We start from the raw sequence: 21060 nt of genomic DNA, 5'->3' as shown, positions 1-21060 counted from the left end.
TTTAACCTGATTTTTACTTAACTTTTCTTTTGTTTTCTCTAGTTCCTTCCAGACTCTCTTGAAATTTACCTTCATTTTTAATTAAATCACCTGAAGAATTAGGTTTGTGTAAAGTAGAATCAATTCTCTCTTGCACCTTCTTCTCGAGTTGTTCATTTATACGTTCCACCCAACCAGTAACAGTAGTTTGTGGATTCATTGATACATTCCAATATTTAGTCTGTTCAAATACATTTAGCATTACTTATGTGTCTGTGATTTGCTCATGAACATTGTTAAATTGTTGTTCCATATTCTTCCATTTGCCTCAAGGGGGGAGGAAGGAGGAAACAATTAGGTAATTGATTACATATAATTTCTTCTCTTTATTCATTGACAGCGTGTTTTAGACTCGTTTGTGCCTGTTGACCCTCATTGTCAAGGACTACACTTCTTGCATATATTCTATTGCTTGAGTGATCCATGCCAATCTTGTGAGCTGCTGCAAGAAAGTGGTTATTAAATACATTGGCTGCCTGGATACTATGATTTACTATTTCACTGTTTTCTTTCGTAACAAAGTCATTGCATTCCTTAATTGAGTTTCTGGTGTCTCTTTTTTGACTGTCGCCAATATATATTTGATTTTATTATCAGAATTACTGATTTCAGATGTTATTCATGGAATTAGGGGAAACCAGAAAACAAGAGAATTATAGTGTTGGAAATGGTGTGTTACAGAAGTATGCTGAAAAATTAAGTCGGTATATAGTGTAATAAAGAGCACCTCCACAGAATCATTGAGGAAAGTGGTATGCATAAAACTCTGACTACATGAAAGTATGGGATGATAGTCCACATTTTAAGATATGAGGGGAGGGGGAGTAAATTCCATGGTATTAAGAGGGAGCTGTTATAATGTGTGTATCTTCCTATGCATATTAAATACATCGAGGTGACAAAAGTCATGAGATACCTCCTAATATTGTGATGGACCTCCTTTTGTCCAATGTACTGTAGCTGCTCAGTGTGGCTTGGGTTCAACTAGTCATTGGAAGACCCCTGTAGAAATATTGATCCATGCTGCCTCTGTTGCCGACCATAATTACAAAAGTGTTTCTGGTGCAGGATTTTGTGCATAAACTGACCATTTGATTATGTCTCATAAATTTTAGATTGAATTCATATCAGGTGATCTAGGTGCAAAATCATTTGCTCAAATTTTCCAGAATGTTCTTCAAACCGATGACAAATAGCTGGGGCCAAGCGATATGGTACATTGGCATCCACAAAAATTCCATCATTGTTTGGTAACATGAAGTCCTTGAATCGCAGCAAATGGTCTGCAATTAACCAAACATAACCATTTCCAGTCAACGAGCAGTTCAGTTGGACTAGAGAACCTAGTCCATTCTGTGCAAACACACCCCAGACGATCATGGAGCCACTCTGACTTGCACAGTACCTTGTTAACAACTTGGATCCATGGCTTTGTGTGATCTGTGACACACTCAGCCCTTACCATCAGCTCTTACCAAGTGAAATCAGTACTCATCAGACCAGGCCATGGTTTTCCAGTTGGCTAGGGCACAACTGATCCGATCATGAGCCTAGGAAAGACACTACAGGCGATCGGTCATCCACTGCCATAGTCCATTAATACCAAATTCCATTGCACTATCCTAATGATATATTCGTTGTACATCCTACATTGATTGGTGACTAAAAAGACAGTCTTTTGTCCAACATGATGGTTTAAGATATCTACATCTGTAGTAATTAATTTGAAACAAATTACAGTATCAGTCACAATTTTGGTTGTAAAAAAATCCAGCTAGTGCTGTAATTTGTTTCCAAAAACAGACAGCCACCTTGGCTTCCACAGCAAATTATTGTATAATTTTTAAGCATTCGACTGACAATATTACATCAGTCTAAATTTCATGACAACTAAACAAGCATTTCAGCAAATTTACATAATTTATTGCATTATGAGCTGTTTAAGTTTTTCTTTTGCTATGTGTTTTGTAAAATAGTGCTCTTACAACTGAAAATTGGTCTTTTTGACAATTATCCAAATTTTGATGTTATATTCATTAATCTTGTCTAGTATTAAGTTTCAACATTAATCCATATATATACAGTGGTTGTTTTTTATGTTTTATTCATGCATACATTTGCAAACATTTTAATATTTAGTGTTTTTCTTCTTCAAAATAGAATAAAATACATATTTCTGAACAGTGATGCATGATTATTATTTTAAGAGTATGGAAGGTATAGATTGCTATTCACAATTTAAAGGATTTAAGCTGCGGACAGGTACAATGAAAAGAATATAAAAAATACAGGGTGTTCAAAAATTTATAGAAGGGAGTGAGTTTGTAATATTTTGAATAGGAACCTATGTCCAGAAACATACTATTTCCATTCTATGGCAGTTTCAGTTCAGATATTTAACTCATCCACTTCTGCTCGAGGGACTAAATTAAGCGTGACAATTATTACATAACAATTTGAATGGGAACATAACAAAACATCCATTTATCACTTCAGCACATTTATTTGTATTAACACTTAAACATAGCATGTTTACATTATTCAAAAACAAAAAAGACCCCAACATACTGTACATACAGAACAGTGCTGTTGCATTACAACAGCAGCTTGATGTGGCAACCACCAACATTGTTACAGGTATTGCACCTATATAGTATGTTCTGATACACACTCTCCATTCCAGATGGTGTCTCTTCACTGTCTAGTGCAGTGGCAAGAACTTTTGTCACCAGATCTTCCTCTGTCTCTGCAGGAGGCTTGTAGCATGGCAGACATTAAGTGACATCAGGTGACTGTCTGATGTAATGCTCACCATCCTGTCTACCTTGTTGCATACCAGGACAAGCAACTCTGAGACTTTTCTCTTTCCCGTAGTAGACATGGTGTGTCACACATCTGAATTGAAATTGTCATAGAATGGAAATGGAATCCTACTCAAAATATTATGTACTCACTCCCTTTAAAAGTCCAGGAAGTTTGTAAAAGGAATTTCCAAACATGCTGTATTTAAGCTTTTGGACAAAATCCTTTCTCAGAAGTCGAAGTCTCACACATTCACACAACAGCAAATCACACACACACACACACACACACACACACACACATGGCTTTTATCTCTGACATGAGCAGCAATCTGCTGGGGTGGTAAGGAAGAGGCAAAGGCGGGGAAGGAGGAATAGCAGGTTAGTAGTGAGGGAAGATACTAGTGTGGCATGTGGGAACATGCAGTAACATGGTGGGGACATAATAAGGCTGATAGGTGCAGCATCAGGATGATGTGCTCAGGGGACGGTAACCGGGGTGGAGCAGGAAACAAAGTGGAGAAGAGGAAAGGACATTTGTTGCGTTGGTGGGGTAGAAGGCTTGTTTGTTTTGTAGTAGGAGCAGGGAAGGAAATGACAGATGGAAGACAGGGACAAAGGGATTTTTCAGACCAGGAGGGTTACTTGAATGAAGGATATGTTGTAAGAAGAATTTTCAGCTGTGATATTCAGAAAAGTTGATGTTGGTGGAAAGAATCCAGATGGCAGAGGCTTGAAGCAGTCATTAAAGTGTAGCACATCATGTTGGGCAGCACGTTAGCAACTTGGTGGTCCAGCTGTCTCTTGGCCACAGTTTGGTGGTGGCCATTCATGCAGACAGACAGTGTGCTAGTAGTCATGCCTACGTAGAATGCGGCACAGTGGATGCAACTAAGTTTGTAGACCACATGGCTGCTTTCACAGGTGGCCCTGCCTTTAATGTGGTAGGAGATGCCATGACAGGACTGGGTAGGTGGTAGTGAGAGGACGTGTGGGACAGGTCTCGAATCTGGGACTACTGCAGGGATATGAGCCATGAGGCAAGGGGTGAAGCAGGATGAAGATGTTGCATAGCTTGGTTGAACAGCAGAGGGCTGAGAAGGACAGTAGGGAGAATATTTATCATTTCAAGGCAAGGTGAGAGATAGTCACAACTCTGGTGGAGACTGTGACTCAGTTACTTCAGTCCTGAGTGTACTGTGTCATGAGAGGAGTGGTTATCTGTGGCTGGAATGAGGATGGTAGATGACTGGTGAGACAAGGCCTGGTGGATCTGTTTCTAGAGAATGTTGGGAGGGTAACTTAGTCTGGGAAAACCTCAGTGAGATCCTTGGTTTGTTTGCAGAAGGACTGTTGCCAGTATAGATGTGACAGTGATGGATGGCTAGGTGCGGAATGGGTGGCAAGTATCAAAGTGGAGGTGTTATTTGTGGTTGGTAGGTTTGATATGGATGGAAGTACTGATGTAGCCATCCTTGAAGTTGAAGTTGACATCAAGGAAGATGGCTTGTTGGGCTGAGTAGGACTAGGAGAAGTGAATGAGGGAGGATGTGTTGGGATATTGTGGCGGAATGTGGATATGATGTCCTCACTCTCTGTCCAGATCATGATACCATCAACAAATCTGAACCAGGTGAGTGGTTTGTTATTCTGGATGGTTAGTAAGGATTCCTCATTGTGTCATGTTGGTGCTGATTACTGTATCATGCATTTGGTGGCACATAATGCCTTCAAAAGAGAAGTTATTGGGGTGAGCATGATCACCTTAGCGACGAATGTAGCATTTGCATCATGTATCACTGACAAGTAACATAGCTCCATGAATCTTGGATCATTTTTAGAAATAAATGCTGCAGTGTAGTACAGAAGGTAATAGAAAGAAGTACACAATGAGATGAACAGAAATTATTCAAAGACAGTAATTGCGCTGAAGTCAGTGCGTTATATGTTGCCTCCCTGAACCTTGCAAGTGGCAGGATGTGGTTCTTAGCAGGGTGTGTGATCAATACAGACAGCAATGCACGCTCTGAAGTGTGCTCCCATGTTATCCACAAGACTGGTAAGTAGTTCTTATAATATGGCATCATAGTAGAAGTATGAGTGGAAGTATTGTCTCGTAACATACAATTTCAAGCCATTGACTTAATGTACTGGAGACTCGTCTAAACACAAAAACTGATTTACATTTTTCCTTATAATATACTTAATTAAGAAATTAATAATTTTTCTTCAAAAGTAACAAACTTTTAAGATTGACAGTTCTAAGTACTTGCTCTCTTCTGCTCAAATTTTCAGGTTGTCATTTATGACTTCTTCTACTGAAAAGTAACATATAAGGATTTCTTCAGTGTTTCTAAATTTATGCTGAGCGGTTCTCTTCCTTTGATTTTGTTATAAATTTTCATGCCCATATAATGTGGAGTTTGAGCTTAAAGTTTTAAATGGTGGGTGGGCGACATAAAATTATTTTGATTTCTGGTGTTGTAATCAAGTCAAAAATGATTTGCTACAAATAAATCATATATGTATAGTGAGGGAACACTTAGTGTACTTAGATTTTTTAGGAGTGGGTGACATGATTTTCTTCACCCTACATTGTGCATATTTCTAATGATGGTTTTCTGAAGTTTTAGTATTTGACACACATGGCTTGAGTTACCCCAAAATACAATTCCATACCTTATTACTAACTCAAAGTAGCTGTGATATACTTCTTTTCTTATGCCCATATTGGTAGCATTGTACAGTATTCTCACTGCAAATGCTAGGCTATTTAATTTGTTTGCAAGGTACTTTATATGTGATCCCCATGATAGATTTTTATCTAGTTGCATTCCTAGGAATTTCACACAGCTAGCTTCCTGCAAATCTTTCTGTGACTGACCTTAGCAACCACACACAACTTAGATGATGCCACTCAAGTACAGCCAAATGGCGTCATTTTTGTTGCATGTGGAAACCCACTTTAAGGTCAGGGTTAGATTTTAGGCAGAGTGTTGTGGTTCTTTCTGCAGGTGTGAGGTTGGTTTCCATGTTGAGGGTTTTGAGGAATAATGGTGAGGCATGGTTCGAGGTTAGGAAATTCTGGAAAATTAACAGGGGGTGATTTTGGGGCAGTACAGGTAATCATGGTTGAACGGGGGAGTAAACTGAGTCAGGCAGGATTCCACAGATCGTATTCAGTATTTCATTATTTAATCCTGCCTGATAAGTTTACTCCTCCATCCATCCTTAATTCTCTGTTCACCTACGTACTCATGACTGTCTAGAGGTATCTGTCCTAACCAGCCATAATAACAAATACATCACCTGGTTCACATTCATTGATGACATCTTCAAGATATGGAGTGAGGGTGAGGTTATCCTATCCTCAGTTCTGCAGAACATCAATACATTCTCCCCCATTCACTTCACTATGTTGTCATTAGCCCTACAAGCCACCTTCCTTGGTGTCAACCTAAACCTCAATCTCAGGGATGGCTACATCTGTACCCCTGTCTACCTTAAACCTACCAACCACCAGCAGTACCTTTGCTTCAACAGCTACCACCCACTCCACACCAAGAAGTTCAATAGATAACACGAAGCCACATGTGGCCGTTGCATCTATATTGTCAACAGTCCATCTCCAAAAATACCAAAGGTGTCACTGAGGCCTTCACAGACCAAAATTTACCCTCACAACATTGTCTGGAAAGAGATCTCCCATGCCTCGTCTCACCAATCACTTACCATCCACCATGTATCCACATTCTGAGCACAGAGCAGCACTCCTCTAGTGGCACAGGACTATCAGGAACTCACTCACATTCTCTACCAGGGTTTCAACTATCTCTCATCTTGCCCTGAAATGAGGAATACCCTCCCTGCTATTCTATCACTCTCAAAATAGTATTCTGTAGCTCACCCAAGCTACGCAATATACTTGCCGATCCCTACTTCACCCCTGCTCCCAACCCCTTGCCTAATGGCTCATGTCCCTGCAATAAGCTCAGATGCAAGACATATCCCATACATCCTCCCACTACCACCTGCTCCAGTCCTGTTACTGGCATCTTATACCCCATTAAAGTCAGGACCAACAATAAAAGGCAGGCAAGTGATCTAGAAACTTAACTGTGTCCACTCTGCTGCATTCTATGTGGGCATGACTAGTAACATGCTGCATGAATGACCATCATCAAACTGTGGCCAAGAGGCAACTGGATGATACAGTTGCTGAATGTGCCACCCAGTGTGATGTGCTTCACTTTAGTGACTGCTACACAGACTGTGCCATCTGGATTCTTCCCACCAGTAACAGCTTTTCTGAACTGCACACCTGGGAATCCTCCCTATGCATGTCCTTTGTCCCCATAACCCCCCCACCCGCTCTGAAATTCTCTCCCCACCAGCCGATTCTTTACCCTGCTCCCACTACAATATACACATGCCTTCCATCCCACCAAATCCAGCTACAATCCTTTCCTCGCCTCTACTTCTGTCTCTTATGTTTCGTCTCTCCTGCTCCCTCCCAGAACAGCATCATGATGTTTTGCATCTAACAGCCCTGTCATGTCCTCTCCATGTTCCAGCATGTTCCCACAGGAAGCACCAGTATCTTCCCCACTACTACCATGCTATTCCTCCCTACTTATCCGTGTCTCCTTACCCTGACTACCAACCACAGCAGCTTGCTGCTCATGTTAGATGCAGTCGCATTTGTACCCTAGTGGCTGTAGATTCTTATGTGTGATTTGTTGTTGTGGGAATATGTGAGAGTCCGACTTCTGAGGAAGGACATTGTCCAAAAGTATGAACATTTCTGATATTCTTTTCATTGTGCCTGTCTGCAATGCAATGCTTCCTCCATGTCCCGAGTAGCAGTCCATCTTTACCACACTGTTGAAAATATTATTTTATAGATAAAAAATCTGCTCACTAAGCAGCAGCAGAAGAAAACACATTGACACATATAAAGGTTAAAGAAATGTGCAAGCTTTCAGAGCCAGTGGCTTCTTTTTGTGCAACCTTTCCAAGCCAGTGGTCACTTCTTCTGGCAGAAGGGGAATGAAGAGATATGAAGGAAAAGCACTGGTGGGGTTTAGAAAATGTAGAGAGTTTTGAAAAGTCCCCCAGAACCTCGGGTCAGGGGAGACTTATTGGATGGGATGGGAAGGAAAGACATCATATCCGGTAAGTCATTTCTGACATGGGGTTCTGAGTGACTTTTCTGGACTCTCCCTGCTTCCAAAATCTCACCAATACTTTTGAAGTTATCAGTCTTCATTCCCCTTCTGCCAGAAGAAAGGGCCACTGCCTCTGAAAACTTGCACATTTCCTTAACTTTTATATATGTTTATGCATTTTCTCTCACCACCGCTTGGTTAGTAAATTTTTTATAGATCCAATAATCTTGTGTTTTCAAAAATTGATTACTTTCCATATTGCTGTTATTCCATCCTGGACTTTCCATTGTTTCATTATTATCATAACATTTTTAATTGGATACAATACAAAAAATAAATTGTTAGGCCATAAATCAGGTTGTTAACATTAACTATCCTGTATTTATTGTTCATTGACAAAATGTTACCTTTCTTTACACACTACATTAGAAAAGGAACATATTTGGTGATGCACATTTGGCTATCAGACCAATTTGATTTGTGTTTATCCCTCAATGCTGGGGAAAAAGTTTGTAAGGGAAGTTAGAAGTTTCATTACTCCCCTCCCCCTGCTGCCCCCTCTCCATGTTTTCCTATCATTTTTACTTCTCTTGCTTTGGCACTCACCAATTCAAGTAAATTTTTGCCTTCCTTAATATACTAAATAATTTTGTTTGTCTAGCATTCATTATGGCTATCTCTTCAGTGTCTGGAGAGGTAGCAGGCATATATAATTGTATTTTAGGGGGCTTTATAGTTTCATGTCTGTCTTTGTTATGATAATACACTATGTGATCAAAAGTATCCGGACACCTGATTGAAAATGACTTACAAGTTCATGGCGCACTCCATCAGTAATGCTGGAATTCAGTATGGTGTTGGCCCATTCTTAGCCTTGATGACAGCTTCCATATGTTCAATCAGGTGCTGGAAGGTTTCTTGGGGAATGGCAGCCCATCCTTCATGGAGTTTTACACAGAGAAGAGATATTGATGTCAGTCGGTGAGGCCTGGCACAAAGTCGGCGTTCCAAAACATCCCAAATGTGTTCCATAGGTTTCAGGTCAGAGGACTCTGTGCAGGCCAGTCCATTACAGGGATGTTATTGTTGTGTAACCACTCTGCCAAAGGACGTGCATTGTGAACAGATGCTCGATCATGTTGAAAGATGCAATTGCCATCCCCGAATTGCTCTTCACCAGTGGGAAGCAAGAAGGTGCTTAAAACATCAATGTAGGCCTGTGCTGTGATAGTGCCATGCAAAATAACAAGGGGTGCAAGCCCCCTCCATGAAAAACACGACCACACCATATGCTACGACCTCTGAATTTTACTGTTGGTACTATACACACTGGCAGATGACATTCACTGGGCATTCACCATACCCACACCCTGCCATTGAATCGACACATAGTGTACTGTGATTCATCACTCCACACAACATTTTTCCACTGTTCGGTCGTCCAATGTTTACGCTCTTCACACCATGTGAGGTGTCATTAGGCATTTACCGGCATAATGTGTGGCTTATGAGGAGCTGTTTCACCATGAAATCCAAGTTTTCTCACCTCCTGCCTAACTGACATAGTAGTTACAGTGGATCCTGATCCAGTTTGGAATTCCTGTGTGATAGTCTGGATAGATGTCTGCCTATTACACATCACGACCCTCTTCAACTGGCGGCGGTCTGTGTCAGTTAACAGACTAGTTTGGCCTGTATGCTTTTGTGCTGTACATGTCCCTTCATGTTTCCACTTCACTATCACATCAGAAACGGTGGACCTAGGGATGTTTAGTAGTTTGGAAATGTCATGTACAGACGTATGACACCCAACCACCTGACCAAGTTCGAAGTCCCTGAGTTACGCCGAGTGCTCCATTCTGCTCTCATGATGTCTAATGACTACTGAGGTCGCTGATATGGAGTACCTGACAGTAGGTGGCAGCACAATGCACCCAATATAAAAAAGTATGTTTTTGGGGGTGTCCTGCTACTTTTGATCACATAGTGTATGTTCACTATGATTTTCATACTAGTCCATCCACATCCACAGTCTCTCTTGTCCATTATTAGACCTACATCTGAATTCATCTTTACGTTTCCATTGATAACACTGTTCTGACCAGATTTAGGTTTGACAATAACAAGGACACATTTGTGGTCAGTGATTAAATGAAATTTGGTTCCATATAAGATCATACAGAATTTGAAAATACCTAAAAATAATGGCAAGAGCTTCTTCCACAATTTGGCAATAGTTAACCTGAACTGTTGTTAAAATATTTAACTATGCAAACAAGTATTATGAAATAAACAGAATAACATTGTTCAGTAATCAGATTACAGATGGTAGGATTTTAAGGTATTAAAGAAAAGAAAAAGGACCCATAGTGACGTGACAGCACAGATTATACACGAGAAAGCCATCCTTTAAAACTGCAAAACTGTGGCAGCTGTGCTGCAAAAATGTATGAATGAGCCAGAGCAACTTACAGCCAGCCCAAGTTATATGCATCAGGCATCCAGTGCCGTGCGTACCTGCCGTTAAGCAAAATTGTGGCAGTGTGTGGCATGCATGGATGCAGGTCAGGAAAAAAGCAACAGCAGCGTGAACTGAGTTGCCATACTCTAACATCCTTGGATGACAATTTTAAGTGCGAAGTAAATATACTAACTTCCACTTCTTTTACGAGACGACTGACTTGACATGCTCGGCCGACTTTTCTTGTTTGTTAGCCTGCTGCTGCACAACTATCTTTCACTTTCTTCTCTAAAGTTTGCTGCTGGGTACAGGAATTTCTTAAGACTCTCTCTACTTATAAAAATAAGAAGACATACCAATTTCATTTGCTTCAACTAATGATGTATATTTGAACTTCAGACATATTACAAATCTCGCTCTTCATATAAATATATACTGCTTCGTAAGCCTCTTGTGTCTTTAAACATTAGAAACAAACTAACTTACATATAAGAGAAAGTTGGCTTAAACACCATGTCCAGTCTCAACATGGACCATAATACACGTCTTCCCTTCAACAAGGTTAAGATGAGTTTTTTTCAAGAGTACCTTCTCAACCTTTCTCGTTATTATAACAATGGTCAGTGACAAAATTAGCACAGAATAACATAGCAGCTCCATGGTTCTCATGTACACTTTCACTGAAACTTCCATGGATTGCCCGACAAGTACTTGTCATTGCCATTTGACAGCTGTGTCTACATTCTTCTCACGACCGAATTTCAAACCTTCACACATGTGACGTGCAGTAGGTAGAGTTCTATCATCCCACACTCATTTCTAAAATATCGTATATTCGAGACTGCAGAAGGCCAAGTGGTTCTAGGATTTACACAGAAATTCTTGAAACACTACATATCCCCCCCCCCCCCCCCCCCCCCCCACATATTGGACACGTTATATTTGATACACAATCATTATGTAAATAATATCACTCATAACAACATTTCATATCATAACAATATACTTTTCTTATACATGTTTATACATTCTTATTTCCCTTCAACAACAATCTTTGTTTTTTTCTCTAGAATAATCTTTAGCTGAGTGTTTCTTTATTCTATTCTTACTTTACTTTAAGATCCAGACATGAGCATTTGTTTGTGGTTTGGTCAGCCTCCGTAGTAGTTAGGAATTGTAAGGACTCTTTCCTTGTTTCTATACTTCCAATTGTAAGCTCTAGGTGTTCATGACACATGAGTAATCTACTTTCCATTCTCATTTTTTGTACTGCTTTTCTTTAGTATATACTATTTTTACTATTTTTTGTAGTTTGGAAGAACTGTGGGAAAAATGAAAGTGGTCTTTTTGACACTCGTAAACTTACATGAAATGTAATAATCTTAGTTGTGACTTTTGTCACAATACTGTCCCCTCCTCCTAGGATCAGCACCTATACCTTGCTTGTGGGTTGACCTTATGAGAATATTTCCTCTTTCCATTCTTGTAGGTATGCCCCTTTATAAAACATTCCTATATTTAGGCCACAGGTCATCCTATCTCCATGTAGGTACGCCTGCCGTATATACTTAGCAAATGCTGAGTATGCCCTCCATATCCTTTCTTAGTAGGCCTCATACTTCATTACCCTAGTATACATTCCTATGTATACTATAATTAGGTATTCTCTGGTAAAAATAGAAATCAATTTTACACTTTGCATTCACTTTTCACTGCTTCATTTACTCCCTAGAGTCCTCCTCTACTTCTCAACTTCTAACTCTTAGTAGATACTATGTCTATATATACTATTCAAGTCTCACTAACCTACAATTAATCAGAGTATTTATTAAACTGACATTTCCTAATGATCAGCATGACTAGTGCCACTCCTGCTTTCATTTTTCTCTCTTTGCTCACGCCTCTTCCTTGTCTATCTCCTGCTCATTACTGCTTTATAGTTATCCCACAACTCACATGCTTTTGTCTCCTTCTATATATATGTGTGTGTGCATATTTCCCTGTGTACACATATTCTTTCTTTTACAATACCTGGTGATTCTCACATCGTGACAGGCTTGTTAGTCTGTAGTTTCAATATTTGTGTCTAAATGTATTTTTGTGTGTATGCATATGTGTGTTCGTCTAGTCTGATTCTTTGGCCTTCTTATCTAAAGATAAGATATAGGTTAATTAGAAACCATGCAAACAAGGAAGGACTTAAACAATAGAAGTCTGTGAATATGGAAAGAGGGAAAAAATAGATAGGTCCTCAAATGAGAAGTAAGAAAGAAAGGAAAAAAATACATATGATTGCTAAGATCCAAGAAGAGAAAGAAGATAGCCTCAAAGACAGGAAGCTGTTCCAACCCCCCTTCCCCAGGATCCCTACCCCTCAGGTACTTGAGTGAGACGCCAGAGGAGGTTTGGTGTTAAATCGTCTCCTACAGAACGGACGTTCCCACCTTCACCCTTGAGGTCCCCAAAGGAAATCTTAGCAACCCTATGGAAATGGCAAATGGTGAAGAATCAGGCACACTTGTTTGCGAGGGTTGTCTGAAAGGTGTGATGTGTGTTTTGTGTTAGCCATGATTTATTTGCTCTTGTAAACAATGCTTTTATTTACAATACCCACTTCTTTCAAAACCTATACAAACCCTCCCATTTACATCACATCTTATAAAAGGTATAAAATACTCTATATAAAATAGAAAATTTATGCACTATGGTATTGAAGTTGTTTAATTTTTCACCTGATATTATATTATCCGTAAATATAATACTCTATTCATTTTATTTTATTTTGATATCACTCTCTTTCTTATTCTGTGATTCTCCTAAGTTTTCTTTATCTTGTAGTCATATCCAGTTTTCTAAGCACTATGATTATAGAATTGTTAAAGATGTTAGGAATACATGACAGGATAGTTTAAGATTTTAAAGGAATTCGACGCAGGAAAACTATTTTGGAAGAAACACTGAAAACAGCTCGGGATCCAATGGTCATCACTCCGCCCGTTTACTCAGAATGTTAACGTCCCTGGGGGAATATATGACTCTGCCCAGGTCCCATGGACCTGATATTAAGTTTTCTTATGTATTAGCAGACCAGTATTTCTCTTTAAACTTTTTTTGGAAGTCTCCCCAAGAAGAAAAATTCTCAATATTCGTGGTTCCCCTTTCTAAGGCTTCTCCTAGAAGGTAACCCACAGCAGATTAGATCTTTTTAGAATCTTTCAAATTCTTTGGCAAAGCTTGGTTGACTCTTTTCAAAAAGTGGGTCGGATGTACATCCCTGTCTGGCTTAAATTTAGGGAGTTGCCTGGATAATCCTGAATTAGCCCCGCATTGCAGATCAGTTCATCACTTCACTAGTTAATACCACATTAGGTGAAGTAACCCTTTTGTCTACTTTATCCTGGATAAGCTTGAATTCTTTCCACAAGTCATCTATACCTTTCCTGGTATCATTAAGTTCAGAAGATAGAATAGGAGATACGTTTCCAGATGTTACTCTCTTGGTAACTTTCAATCTATAATTTCTTCAACCTGTTCCTACAAACTACTTATATTTATGATATCAGAGTTTGCTAATTTCTCTTTGAAGTTCCTTTCCACATTATCTACTCATGTATTAACACCTGTAATTTGCGATTGAGTTATTGGCATTAAATTATCCTGCTTATCGACACTCTCTTTCAAAGTACTCAACCCTGTCATTATTGCAGTAAATCTAACATTACATACATTTTCAAAGGATTCTGACTTTTCATTAAGCTCTGATTCTACACTATTATATTTATCTTCAATATTCAATTCTAACCTTTTTGTCAAATCCTGAAAATTATCTTTCTGTTTCTGGCTAAAGTCAGTGTACATTTGATTTACATGAATGGTCAAGGAACTAGTCTATTCATTCTTTAAATCTAAGTTTAAATTCTCTACCTTACTATTTAAGGTGTCAAATTCAATCTTCAAAGCATCCATGCCTTCACACAGATTACAAAATTCTTTGCTTTGTGAGTCAACTTTGATATTTAACAAACCTATATTTGCCGCTTGACTACTTAAGGTTTCACTCTGGTTATGTACTGAGTCTATACTGAACCTAGTTTTTCACTTAGTCGCATTTAAAGCTGCACTTTGGGTTTTGATTAAGTTTACTACCTCAGTGCAGTCTGGCACTTCTTTACTAACTCTCATGGCCATAGCTGGTTCTTCAGTTTCCTTGACTTGTTGTATGTTATCCATATTCTTGCAAGCTTACATGCATGGCTCATACAATCTCATGATACAAATTTTCCTCGTGACTAAGCTGTTCTCTTTATTGTTATTTCTGAGTACAAGTAAGTCTCATGTTTGCCTGTTGAGCTGAGAGATTGAATAACATGTGTGTTAGTGAACTCTGTTTTCTTCTATTATAGCTCTCCTTAACTTACAACAATAATAAGTATTAATATTGTTTACAGCTACAGAAAATGCACTAATTAGATGAAAAAGTGCAAAATTTGTTACATGTTGTTCTTTTATGTGCCCGTAGCTAATCCAAAAGACAAAACAGAGACAATTTATGAAGGATGTTTTATTTAAAGAAATTTAACATTCAAAGGATTGAACAGTGTCCAGTCGATGTTTACAGTCTTAGTCAACCAAAAAAACAGCACAGCTGGAAGAAAATGTGAAGTAAAATAAGGGTACTTACTAGAGAGATTATTGCACGATGCACCTTCTCTCACAGCAGTTTACTGTGACAAATACTGATCTTGTCATATCCCATAATTAGTCAGGTCTTTCTGTTTAAGGAGAATTATAGGAGTGATGATTCTCATTTGTGAATATGAGAATGGATTGGTAATAAACTAGCTATCCTTGGAGAGAAGAGAACCACTTGTATGTATATCAAGAGCTCAGATGGCAACCCAGTTCTAAGCAAAGAAGGGAAGGCAGAAAGGTGGAAGGAGTATATAGAGGGTTTATACAAGGGCGATGTACTTGAGGACAATATTATGGAAATGGAAGAGGATGTAGATGAAGATGAAATGGGAGATAAGATACTGCGTGAAGAGTTTGACAGAGCACTGAAAGACCTGAGTCGAAACAAGGCCCCGGGAGTAGACAACATCCATTAGAACTACTGATGGCCTTGGGAGAGCCAGTCATGACAAAACTCTACCATCTGGTGAGCAAGATGTATGAGACAGGCGAAATACCCACAGACTTCAAGAAGAATATAATAATTCCAATCCCAAAGAAAGCAGGTGTTGACAGATGTGAAAATTACCGAACTATCAGTTTAATAAGTCACAGCTGCAAAATACTAACACGAATTCTTTACAGACGAATGGAAAAACTGGTAGAAGCGGACCTCGGGGAAGATCAGTTTGGATTCCGTAGAAATGTTGGAACACGTGAGGCAATACTAACCTTACGACTTATCTTAGAAGAAAGATTAAGAAAAGGCAAACCTACGTTTCTAGCATTTGTAGACTTAGAGAAAGCTTTCGACAACGTTAACTGGAATACTCTCTTTCAAATTCTAGAGGTGGCATGGGTAAAATACAGGGAGCGAAAGGCTATTTACAATTTGTACAGAAACCAGATGGCAGTTATAAGAGTCGAGGGGCATGAAAGGGAAGCAGTGGTTGGGAAAGGAGTGAGACAGGGTTGTAGCCTCTCCCGGATGTTATTCAATCTGTATATTGAGCAAGCAGTAAAGGAAACAAAAGAAAAATTCGGAGTAGGTATTAAAATCCATGGAGGAGAAATAAAACCTTTGAGGTTCGCCGATGACATTGTAATTCTGTCAGAGACAGCAAAGGACTTGGAAGAGCAGTTGAACGGAATGGACAGTGTCTTGAAAGGGGGATATAAGATGAACATCAACAAAAGCAAAACGAGGATAATGGAATGTAGTCAAATTAAATCGGGTGATGCTGAGGGGATTAGATTAGGAAATGAGACACTTAACGGAGTTTTGCTATTTAGGGAGTAAAATAACTGATGATGGTCGAAGTAGAGAGGATATAAAATGTAGACTGGCAATGGCAAGGAAATTGTTTCTGAAGAAGAGAAATTTGTTAGCATCGAGTATAGATTTAAGTGTCAGGAAGTCGTTTCTGAAAGTATTTGTATGGAGTGTAGCCATGTATGGAAGTGAAACATGGACGATAACCAGTTTGGACAGGAAGAGAATAGAAGCTTTCGAAATGTGGTGCTACAGAAGAATGCTGAAGATAAGGTGGGTAGATCACGTAACTAATGAGGAGGTATTGAATAGGATTGGGGAGAAGAGAAGTTTGTGGCACAACTTGACTAGAAGAAGGGATCGATTGGTAGGACATGTTTTGAGGCATCAAGGGATCACAAATTTAGCATTGGAGGGCAGCGTGGAGGGTAAAAATCGTAGGGGGAGACCAAGAAATCAATACACTAAGCAGATTCAGAAGGATGTAGGTTGCAGTAGGTACTGGGAGATGAAGAAGCTTGCACAGGATAGAGTAGCATGGAGAGCTGCATCAAACCAGTCTCAGGACTGAAGACCACAACAACAACAACATCCTTGAGGGAGCATTCTGAAACAGTTTATTATTGAAGAACTGGCACAATTTTGGTAACAGAGTTGCTCTTCTGGTAAATTGGGAAATGAAAATGGAACTGAAGAAAAATTGAAACTCTAAGCCAGATTTGAGTACCAGAGCAAGAATGCTCTTTTAGAAGTGTGTGTTTTGCTTGTATCGTTTACAAATATTGACACCTACTTTTTATTAACTATTTTGTTTTGTTTGTTTGTGCTTTTACCAGTAATTTGAAGTGTGATTTTTGTTACAGATACGAAACAAGCTCTCAGCGACGGCAGCAAAAGAAGGGGTTTCTCCAACAACAGAAGCAATGTATAATTATCTTATAGCGAGAACTCGTGCCAATTTACATATTATTTTATGCCTCAGTCCAATTGGTGATGCATTCAGGAACAGACTGCGTCAGTATCCAGCTTTAATAAACTGTACAACCATTGATTGGTTCTTGGAATGGCCTCAAGAAGCTCTGCTTGAAGTCGCTAGCAAGTATCTTGGAACAGTTAACTTCTTGGAAAATATAAAAACAATGGGTTCAGAGGTAACATCCTCAAAAACAATATGTTTATGATAATTAATTCTTTAAATTGGATGAATTTTACCTTATTTGTTATTTGTTCCATCCACCATACACACCATGATTTTTATGACGTGAATGTTCAGTACATATGTAAACACACATAACTTGGATGCTGTGTTGACTGTTAAGAAGTTACTGAATAGACTATGCGCCAACAAGTGGTTATGATTTATAATGTTGTTATATTATTAATATCTGTTGGATCCTCCAGAGGAGCCAGCCCATACAAGAGAAATTAAATGATCTTCATTTTAATTTTCCACTTCATATTAAATTATCTGTATTGCCTCTTTATGTTTATTAAGGTAATCAATGACTTGTTGATGTGATTTACCCTAGCTTTCTTCATAGGTGTTTATATTTCTTTCCAACAAATCTTGCTCTATTCTATCGTGGGAGGTACATGCGCCTTCCCTATAGTGATTCTCGTTTGAGTTCCGGAAGCATCTCTGTATTGTTTGAACGTACCAGTAATAAATCTAATAGTCTGCGTCTGAATTGCTTTGATATGTTCCTTTTATCCAACCTGGTGTGGATCCCAAACACTCAAACAGTACTCAAGAATAGGTCACACTAGTGCAGTATACTTGTCAGATGCTATGCTCCTTCTGCACTCATTTACCTCTATGACCATCTACACTGTAAGGCGTGCCCTATTCACCCTTCTGCCACCAGCCATACCAGCCCTGTAACTGGAAAACCATGTATTATCATAGGGAGAGCCACATCTGAAATGGCACATGTCATGTACTATATGTTATGTAAATACTGTTTGGCATTTTATAAGGGCATGGCTACCACCAAGTTATCAGTTAGGATGAATGGGCATAGGCAGAAGGTGTATACTGGCAACACAAACTATCCTGTTGCTGAGCATGCACTACAATGCGACAGTCATGACCTTGGTGCCTGTTTCACCACACGCACCATCTGGATTCTTCCCTCAGACACCAGTTTCCCAGAACTCTGCAGGTGCTACAACAAGTCCATGGTTCTCGCCACCCACTTGGCCTTAATTTACATTAATGCCTTCTGTCTCAGCAAATCTTGTCAGTAACTGTTCCGTTCTTCATTCCCTTTTAGTTTTCCATATGTTTTATTTTCTGACCCATCTATTCTTCCCTGCCCATCACCACTTCCACATACAGCACTCTTAGCTTTTCACTCTTATGAACTCAGGCACGATGTTTCATCATTAATCTCTGTTTTGTGCATTACCCTACCTTCCACCTTGAAGTTCTCAGGTTCTCATATCTCTTCTGGTGCAGCTGCCAACAATCAATCTTTTCTTTTTATTCTGTCCAGTAAGTCTCCCCTGTCTCAGGCGTCAGGGCAATTGTTCCAAACCTTCCCCATTTCCTAAACCTCACCAGTCTTTTTCTTTAAGCCCTCTTGCTTCCCTTTCAACATTCCTTACAGAAGAAGGCGCCACTGGCTCTGAAAACTTGAAAATATCAATATCTTTATATTTGTTTTCTCCTGCTACCACTTGGTGAGTAAATTTTTTTATGTGTCCAGTTAAATTAGATTTTTATATTTTGTTATTTATATCTAATTTTTCTCGACGTAACTTAGTGATATGCTCATCTAACTTGTAAACATCTGTATTCTAGTATTACTCATATCTAATTTCACATTTGTCTCAGCAGTAGTTTGTTTGAATTCAACACCTTGGCCACCTATTGTCACATTTTATTCAATTTATAAGCAGCACTAGTGGTATCCATTCTTCTTCTTCTTCTTCTTCTTTTTTTTTTTTTTTTTTTTTTAGTCCAACACCTTGACCTTATAAGTCAGCATTGTCTTGTACTAACTGACCTGTTACAGTGTTTGGTTAATTAAAGGCTCATAATATTAAGTTGAAATTCGCTTCAGTTTTTCCTGTACTATTAGTGTACAACTAAAGCAATAATAAGTTTTCAGCATCTCTTCCTTAGTTAACAACAGTCACCAACATTGCATTAGAAAATTTTTAGTAAAAACATCAACTTTGTCTTCACTAAACACACCATGCCACCAAATAAAAATTTAAAGAAAATAATTTTGGCATCACTACAGCTTACCAAACTTTGTTGGGCAGCATGCCACATCGTGATGCTGAATGAACAGTGACATTGCAACTTTATGTGGCTGCCTTGTTACAGGCTGTAGTTTTGCATTTTGATGCAGTAAACCTAGAGAGTCTCATTTAATTGTTATTTTCTCTTTCCAGAATGTAAGTAGAGCATATCTCTTCCTTATTTAGCTCATATTTCCAGAAAGGAGCATATGAGGTGTGTTCAAAAAGTAACGGGAATTTTTTAAATTCATGGGCTTTATATGTCTGATTTTAAATTTTTTAATTTGATTTTATTGTTATTATTTCTATCTTGCTAGTGCACATGTTATTGTTGTATGTTTGTATTTTCAGCTGTTTTGAATGTATAGTTATATGCATTTTCAAGTGCTCAGCGAATTTTTGTTTCAAAAAAGATGGATCAAAGAATTTGCAATTAATTTTGCTTGAAAATCGGAATAAAATGCAATACTGCATTTGTAATGTTGACTGTGGCCATTGGCAAATTTACACATGCATTTACAAGTGGTATAAACATTTCGAAGTGGGCCAGGAAGATACTGAAGACGATGACCACCCTGGATGCCATAGTGTGCCAGTTACTGATGACAGTGTCAAACAATGGAAAATCCATGATGGAATGTAACAATATTATTAAAAGGTTAGTTGTTACCCACCATATAGCAGAAATGATGACTCGCAGATAGGCCACGAAATAAGCTTTCGGCCAACAAGGCCTTTGTCAAAAATAGACGACAGACACACACACACACACACACACACACACACACACACACACACACACAAGTCACACACACATGGCCACAGTCTCTGGCAGCTGTTGCAGCACAAAGACAAGATCAAAAAACAATTTGACAAGTTTGATCACATGTGAAGGTTTTTCTTACTCTTCAATTAGAATGGGATAGTGCATTCTGAGTTCCTACCTTATAGTCGTATGGTCAGTAAGGGATACTACATGGAAATTTTATGCCATTTGTGTGAAGCAATTTGAAGAAAATGACTAGGATTGTGGCAAAACCACTCGCAGAAATTGCATCACTTCTTGTTCATAAACATTGTGTTACCTCAGCCACCATATTCATCAGACATGGCCCGCTGCAACTTCTTTCTATTATCAAGGTTGAAGAGAACCATGAAAGGACATCATTTTGCCACCATTGATGAGATAATAACAAAATCGTTGACAGAGCTCAGAACTATAATGAACTGCAGAAGTGCTTCCAAGATCAGAAAAATTGCAGGCACAAATGTATTATCTCTAATTGGATTACTTTGAAGGGTACAATGTTGATGTTGATGAGTAAATAAAGATTCTGTAAGAAAAACAAAAATTCCAATTCCTTTTTGATCACACCTTGTAAATTTTAAATTGTTGTG

The 21060-nt window shown here is 38.8% G+C and overlaps 1 protein-coding gene across 1 annotated transcript in view; it reads left to right on the top strand.

Annotated features, from left to right (window-relative positions):
- The window catches only part of LOC126417162 (dynein axonemal heavy chain 2), a 959377-nt gene that overhangs the window by 599606 nt on the left and 338711 nt on the right, over nucleotides 1-21060 (top strand). The window contains 1 exon segment of the mRNA XM_050085060.1: nucleotides 17277-17564. Within this exon segment, the coding sequence (XP_049941017.1) occupies nucleotides 17277-17564 (288 nt within the window).

The sequence above is a fragment of the Schistocerca serialis genome, chromosome 8, assembly GCF_023864345.2.
Source record: "Schistocerca serialis cubense isolate TAMUIC-IGC-003099 chromosome 8, iqSchSeri2.2, whole genome shotgun sequence".
Classification (NCBI taxonomy): domain Eukaryota; kingdom Metazoa; phylum Arthropoda; class Insecta; order Orthoptera; family Acrididae; genus Schistocerca; species Schistocerca serialis.
Note: the sequence above shows the minus strand (reverse complement) of the source record. Positions and strands in the feature narration are given on the sequence as shown.